Source organism: Monodon monoceros, unplaced genomic scaffold (assembly GCF_005190385.1).
Source record: "Monodon monoceros isolate NGI ecotype Baffin Bay Population unplaced genomic scaffold, NGI_Narwhal_1 Super_Scaffold_15, whole genome shotgun sequence".
NCBI classification, from domain to species: Eukaryota; Metazoa; Chordata; class Mammalia; order Artiodactyla; family Monodontidae; genus Monodon; species Monodon monoceros.
In genome coordinates this window covers 75,568,494-75,576,789 of record NW_021703771.1, presented here as the reverse complement: position 1 = coordinate 75,576,789, position 8,296 = coordinate 75,568,494, and the positions used below count along the sequence as shown (strand labels likewise).

Sequence of the window (8,296 nt, the reverse complement as noted above, 5' to 3'; positions counted from 1 at the left end):
ATATATATATATATATATATATATATATATATATACACACATAGCATATTTCCTTCATGAAGCCAGAGTGCTGAATGTTACATTTCGTTGTTTTAAGATCATGTTATATGCATTTTTAATAATTTGGATGTTATGTTATAAAATAGATGTTTACAACCAGGAGGCAATATAACTTCCACTCTTGGCATAGCATGCATTTCAAGAGGGGAAATGACCAAATTTTAAATTAAAAAAAAAAAAAATCTAAAAACAGACAAAAATAACATTTCTTTCAAAAGTGCATTTTCTTCTTTGTCCTCAAAGGGAAAACAAATGGACGTAATAAAGAGGAATTTAAGACTAATAGTAGGCTTGCTATGCATCACAGATGCCAGTGGCAACTTATATCAAGTATTGAAAAGACAAACCCAGCAAAATAAAGAACTTTAATAAAAAGTTTGCTTAAAAGTTATGACCAACTTAAACAGCATTGAGCTGTTGAATAAAGAAATATCTATAAATGCTGAAACAACTGTAAGACTTATTGGAATTGAAGAAAACTATGTGTGTTCAGATATCTAGTGACAGCATTGTCCTTAACCAGGGCTGTAATCCAGCCCCGCCACTTAACCATCTGTTTAACACTAAGAAACTCACTTCAGTGCTCTGCAGCCTTAGATACCTTGTTCTGTAGAATGCGGGCATGGAAAAAGCTCAAAAACCCACTAAATCTATGACTTTCAGGCTCTGCTGAATGACAGTTTTTATAGTAGTAGGAACTGTTTGCTTCTTCTGATTTCACCCTAAACTTCCAGTTGCTATCAGGGAGAAAAAAGCAAAAAGCCTATTTAAACACCAGAATTATCTAAACATAATGCATATGTGAAAGACACGTGGGTCCTATGTGTGCACATAGACAGATGTTTCTTCGTGCAAAATCATGTGAATTTAGCACTCTCAATAATTTAAATCAGTTTTTCTAAACAGGACTCATGATTGTACTTTCCTAGATTCATTTCTTTGTGCATGCATATTATCATTCAAAAAATATTTATTGAGTACTTCCTATGAGCCAGGTACTGGGCTAGATGTTAGGGATATGATGGTGAACATTGGCCTATACCTTATGGAGCTTTCATTTTAGGAAGACAAACAAATCATGTCAAAAACAAGTAACTAAAAATCGTGATAAACATTATGATGGGGGTGGAGGTCAAATGATGTAGTTAGAATAGGGTTAGTCAGGTAAGGTCACTCTGAGAAGGTAAAATTCAAGTTGATACAAAGTCTAAAGACATTGGGTTTGAGGTGTCATTATACATATGCTCAATTATTATTATCATTACTATTATTACTTTACACTGGGCTTAAACTTTGTTGTTGACAAAATGGTCTTACGTATATTATTACAGTATAAGTCTCACAAGAATCCTTTAGCCTCTAGGACAGATGGCACCATTTTATAGGAAAGGGAATTGATTTTCAAAGAAGTAAAACAAGGATATTAGAATTATATCTGGTAGAGAGAGAACACAACCCTAAGATCTTCTGATTCCAAGTGTGATGCTCTTCCAACTACAATATGCTGATGAGTTGTTCCATTCATGATACTACTATGGATTTCTATGAACCCAAACTTAAACTTGAGACACGATAAGAACTAGTAACCTTAACCACATGTCTGAACCCTCCTTCAGAAACAAGATTAACTTTCCCATCATTTGTACGCCATCAGAAATATGGCTACTCCACTTTATCCTACCAGTGATGTTTGGTCCAAGAAACACATTCCAATAATCAATCTTATTTGTAATTTATAATCATTTTCAGTAGAAATAACCAACACAAAATAATATGACTAAAAACACACGTGGTAAAAGTGTATTAAAACAGATAGGAAAACCAGATAGCCTTCAGATCTGTAAAATTTTACATGAGAAGACCTAATTTAGTTAAAATTATAAAGAACATTTCCAATGGCAAAAACTATAATTGGTAAAATTGAATGTGGACTTATAAAGGAAAAAGAAAAAAATTAATCAGAATTTTACTTAGAAAATAACCCTAAGTAAAGCAGCTTCAGTAAAATTAAAACTAAAGTGGAAAAAATGGGAGAAAAATTAAATCATTATGTGTAAAAAAAACTGTTCAAGGTATTAATTGACTTCGGAGGGTCTTTATGAGAGTAAAAGACTTTTAGTGGTAATTCATCATCTTCAGTACAATTCCACCGAAAAAATGTCCAAAGAGTCAACATTTCCACGATGACTAGAAGGGGAAGACGGTCAAAACTTGGTGTGCTCCCTTTTGCTAATACTGACCTATTTTACATGAATTGGCTCCACTGCTAGGAAATCTATCAAGCATAATATTTAATTCAATTTGACCCAGGTTTGCCCAACCACACTAGAAAGATTTCTGTTTTCACCCTCCCCACTTTACCCCCCATACTCTTGTTGAACCTTTAGCTTTCATTTCATTTTCCCCCCAATTAGTTTGTGGAGTTGCTGGTGCATATTTTTATGTTTGCACGCCACGTGCTTTTCTTCTTCTCTGTCTCCTACTCCCTGTGGGAATGGATGCTTCCAAGTTCATTGAGTCCTGTCACAAAGTCACTTATGCCTTTTTAAAGCTTCAGTTACCACCTCTCAACACTGCCAACATTTCCAGCACTGCTAAAACTGCCAGTTAAATGCTGCCAAGTCTCTCAGTGCCCTCTTGTGCCCTGTCCCACAGTAGTAGATCGTTTTTTAACTGTTATTGCTGCACTGCGTCCCTCCCTTCACCCCACCTAAATGGGAGTCTGTGAGGACTGAGTAAGAAAAGAATTTCCATTGCCCAAGGATAGCTCTTGTCTTGTGCTACTCAACTTTCTCTTCCCCTAGCATGAGTTCTTTACAGAAAACTCCTCAGTCCTATGCATTGGCCTTACAAGCCATCCAGTCATGGGTGAATCCTAGGGTGACAATGGCTCAGGCCCATGCTGGGATCCACCCACACTGACTTGTATTATAGATGTTCCACAATCGAAGCACAAAGATCCTACAAGATGAAACTATAGACTGTTATGCTCATGGGGTTTATCCTTGTTGTTTGACACTTGTTTTGACTGACAGACGTTTTCAAACAAACAACCAGATATTTAGGAAAATATTTTATTTTTCAAATGGAAATAGCAAATGTGTTTTTGTTACAGATTACTAATGTTGAATGGTACTACTTTCTGTACTGCATTTCACTACTGTTTTTAATTAGCCAAGAAAATGTTTTAATTATACAGCGAAGACTCAACACATTTACTAATTTAAATTATTTTATTTCACTGTTTTCAGATAACTAATATTATTCCAGCTACTGATAAACTGTTATCAGTTTATCACATGTTAAATATGTTAATTATATGTGTTAGGGAACATATATGTTAAATAGCATATATTTCATTATGCTATTCTTTAAGAAATAAATGACCTCTTTATCACTAATCTAATGTTTCTCTCTCCAATGAAAGAAAAATTTCCCAAGTTTGAAAGTAAGAGCACCATTTACAAAAATAATAGAATATGTTTGTTAAGATTCACTTGACCATAACACCACATTTCAGAATAAGATCTATCACTTTAAACTCCAATGTCAATATTTTCCTTTTGAGTAGAAAAACTAATGATATTTTTAAAGAGAAAGCTTAGATAAAAATTCTGTACTTTTTATTACTTGGTACTTGACGATGACCTCTTATGGCAGTAACACAGAGAATAAAATGTAAACGATCCATTTCCAGAACATCTTTTCTTTTTTTCTTTAGAATTTAGAGAGAAGAATATACAGTTCAGCCAAGAAACATTTAATTTTTTCTATATATGTTAGTCTAGCTAAACCACAGAAATTTAGTCTGGATCACCATTTCCCGACACATCCTCCCCTAGCAGCCATCCCTGGTGTATATCAAGGAACCCAACACCACATGGGCTGTTGAGCTCAGGCATCTGGGGACACCAAATGGAATATGAGTGGCTTCCGTCATTGGGACTGTTTCAGATCCCAGGCTTAGTCCAAACAGTGGGTGGGAAAAGAAGCCGAAACCAAAAAGGCTTTTGCAAAATGCTTGTGACGAAACGTTCAGCTATAAATATGAAAGGTTTGTATAGACTTGAGTACATCATGAGACAAATAACTGTGGATCACAATGCCCTAGTCTTTGTTCAACAGTGAGAACTATGGACACCAATCAAGACTCTGAGGTGGTTTTCCTCTTAGAGGGTGTTGCTAACATGTCATTTCAGAGCAGGCCTTAGTTCTTTTCCCAGAGTGTACATTTATTGGTATTTAATTTCCCCCCCTTCCCATTTCAACATGCTCTACCAGTTCCAACCAGATTAGCATTTAGGGAGGAAAAAAACAAAACAAAACAAAAAACAGAACTGAATCACTTGCAGAATTTAATTTCTTTACACTTTTCAAATAACACTGTATGATTAATGGGTACTCTGAATTCCTACTTACATTTCTCCTTTCAGAGATTGAATTTCAAGTAAATATTCTGCTTAATCTTTAGTACAGAGACCTTTGGATGTATTCCCAAGTATGGGCTACAGAGTGTCCTATGCCATGCCAGGTAGATAGAAGAGCTGAAGAGTGTGTGCTGTCGTTCTGCTCTGCTCAGCCCTTCCACATTCCTGGTGTCCTCCTTCTGACACGGGAGGACTTGTTGGGATTTGAAACTATTGGGAATCAGCACTTGATATGCGTGTTAAGTTTTGACAGAGAACTACTCTCCACCAGATTTTTGCCTTGTTCCATCAAGAGAGTTACCCCAGCAGTCTCATAATAGGAGGACGTCAATTTGTATTCTGGCCAGGGAATTCTCTAGCACCGCAACAATGAATAGAAATTGTCAAAAAAACTCCTGAGTGAATGCGTAGAAAAGATACATCCAAGTAAGCCAAGATATCTGAACTAAAATTCTGGTTTAAAAGTTGGTTTTTGTTTGTTTAATTCAACTTTTGAAGGAGAAAAGTATGCAGGGTTATTACGTAACCTTTGAAAACATAACCTCAAGATTTTGTTTTTTTGTTGTTTTTTTGTTTTTGTTTTTTTTTGTTTTGCGGTATGCGGGCCTCTCACTGTTGTGGCCTCTCCCGTGGCGGAGCACAGGCTCCGGAAGCGCAGGCCCAGCGGCCATGACTCACGGGCCCAGCCGCTCCGCGGCATGTGGGATCTTCCCGGACCCGGGCACGAACCCGCATCCCCTGCATCGGCAGGCGGACTCTCAACCACTGCGCCACCAGGGAAGCCCCTAACCTCAAGATTTTAGAGTTATTCTGTGAGGTTCCTCTGAAATGTCATGAATCTATACTTACTTAGTTGAGATCTTTTGAAAAAATATTATTTAATGTATCTGCTCTTATTTCTTTTTAGGTCAGCCTCGATTCTCGAGTTAGAGAGGTGATCAACAGAAATCTGTTGGATCCCAATGCTCACATGTATGAAGATGCCCAACTTCAGATATATACCTTAATGCACAGAGATTCTTTCCCAAGGTTTTTGAACTCTCAGATTTATAAGTCATTTGTTGAAAGTACTGCCAGCTCTACTTCTGAATCTTAATTTTTATTTTTAAAAAATCATTTTGGAGGGCTGGGATGAGAAATAAAAGTAGTTAAATAACACCTGAAACTGAGTTCCTGGAGAACTACAGTTTAGCATTCCTCAGGCTACTGTGAAAATACAACCATATGGTCTTTGTCTCCATTTTGTATCAAGGAGTTACGTTTGGAGAAAATACCACCTGAAACAATGAATTGCCAAATTAAGTTTGTTTCATTCAACACGCATTCTACTTGCAAGCAAACTGTATTTGTAGTCCTATGAACAGTCTCCTAGTGTATCCAGAGACTGCATGTGCAAAGTAAAACTGCTTCATTTGCCATGTAGTTGTTGTTAATATTTAAGCCAATGGCATAACTTATATCTGTATTTAAGGACTTTTGTGCAATATGGTCTTATAGAAATAATTGCCAAAAAGTTGGCTGTGGTTTGCATTTTTAAATATAATCTAAGACAGAAAAAGCCAATTTTTAAATTGTAACTATGATATTCAACATGCTATATACTGTGTTCAGTACACTAATTTTGAAGCCAATATTTCTGTACATGAAAAAAGAGCTATTTATCTCTGTTTGTTGGAAAATCCTAATGGGGAATTCCTCTGGTTGTTCACTGCCAAAACTGTGGCATTTTCATTACGGAAGAGTTTTCTTCATATATATATATATGAAGAAAAGAGAAAAAAAAGCACAAAACAATCTGAAGATATTCTATCTCAAAGACAAATCAAAGAGTGATATTGTTTTTAACTGTAATAGAGGAAAATGAATCTATGTATCAGATGTCCAATACTGTAATTAATTTATTAAAGACTGGCTCTCCAGTTCTAAAATGGTTGTGTAAAGTATGTACTTTAGCAAAAAAAAATAATAAGCTTGATAACTTAGTTTTGGAATATAAAGAAAGGATTTAATAAAGGAATGCCTATATGTAGCATCATAAAACTTTTGATGAATAGCATCTGTGCTGTGGCATATTTTCCTTGAAAGTGAAATCCAAGAAAAGCTAAGTTTTTAAGCAAGAAAAGTTTTATAGGGGTTCTCTAGAAGACAATTCTCTACTTCAGACCTTAACTGTTTTCACATAGTATCTTTAAAATGACTTATTTAAAAAATGTTAAAACCAAACCATTCTGATCCATAATTGAAAGGCAGTACAGTGCTCAAATCTTTTAGCTGCCGTATTATTTTTTATATGTACTACTAAATCTTTAAGACAAAAAATACTTGCCTGACATTGGCACGTACTTTTGACATTCAAGAAAACAGTATCCTATCTCGCACACACACACAAAAGTCAGTGTCATATTTATATCAAGGTGTTACATTTGAATATTAACATCCCCTGGAGGCTATTTTTTTAATCTTAAACTTAATAAATATTGAGTAACCTAAAATGAAAGTTTTAAACATATTTATATCCACTAAGAATACTGGCCTTATATTAAGGATATTAAAATTATAAGTTTCCTTTGTCATTTTTTTAACTACCTCTCATTTTTTTAATTTATTAAAGTTTTTTTAAAAAAATCAAGTTTGGGGTTTTCTTTTTAACATTTATTTTACTTGAAAGGTTGACATCGTAATTTTCTTTTTCCATAAACTTAAAACATTTCAAGAATTGCTTTTTTAAGTGAATTTGATTTTCTAACTTATACAGAATTCAGGAGATATGATTAAAAGGGCTATTATCTATTCCCTATGCAAATATTTTAACTGTTGCAGTGTTTGACAAAATGGGATTTAAAAAAAAAAAGTTTGCAGAGTAGAAAACAAAACGTTTCTGTTTACACTGGCGTTGCTGACTATCCTACTATATTCAGCACTTTTAAATACATTATTTATGAAAATGTAGTTAAAATACAAGATAGAAAATATTTATAATAATTATTTCTTTTAACAAATGCGTGTTTCTGTCTGAAAGTGTTAGTGTGTTAAGACATGCTTTATCCATGTCAATTAGATATTTACTATTTGAACAATAGTTTTCAGTAATATGGTGAAAAAGATAGCTATGAAGATGTTTACAAAATGTCGTATTTTTTTCCTAACGAGTGAAGAAAAAGCTAAAAGAATAATCATCACTTCTATTGTGAAGTTTATTGTTCCTAAATTATCTAATTTTTTTCTTGATTAGAATTGTTATGCTATGCTGTATACACATATATGTTGTAATATCATACTTGTTGCTGTGTTTGAGGCACATGACTAGAAAATATGTAATATGCTATGATACACTGCATGCATCAATCTTTTTAAATGTAGACTTTATATTCTTGTTGTTACTATATATGATGGTGACTTGTTAGTCATAAGTTATCTTTATAAGATACTTTGGACTATTAGATGAATTGTCTGTTTGACAATACCTTTAATATTTTACCAAATGTAAAAGATAAGGGCCCTTATAAAGAGTCCTAATCTCTAACTCTGGGCATTTGTAGTATACAGATTTTGAAGCTAGTATATCCTTTTGAAATCTGATTAGGAAGTTGTGTTGAGAATGATTCTAGAGTAGATTTACACATCAGATGTTACGTGAGATTTCCCTGCTAAATTCCTATTTTCAGGGGAGGGGAGTGTTTCTCTTTTAATTTCAAAATGTTTAAAGTTTCCATGTAAGAGTATGTCTGTGTACTTGCAACTCTACCAATTTTTAAAGTATGGTATAATTCCTTCAGTTTTAATTACAGAGCTATAATAAACAAAAAAAA

The 8,296-nt window shown here is 34.1% G+C and overlaps 1 protein-coding gene across 2 annotated transcripts in view; it reads left to right on the top strand.

Annotated features, from left to right (window-relative positions):
* Positions 1 to 6,409, top strand: part of RGS17 (regulator of G protein signaling 17) — an 82,355-nt gene extending 75,946 nt beyond the window's left edge. Inside the window, exon 5 of one of the 2 annotated variants that reach the window (XM_029223462.1) lies at positions 5,395 to 6,409. In XM_029223462.1, coding sequence (XP_029079295.1) covers positions 5,395 to 5,583 — 189 coding nt within the window. In that variant the 3' untranslated portion in view covers positions 5,584 to 6,409. The remainder of the gene's footprint in view (positions 1 to 5,394) is intronic. The other variant, XM_029223463.1, reaches the window with a different exon arrangement.
* The last annotated feature ends 1,887 nt before the right edge of the window (positions 6,410 to 8,296 follow it).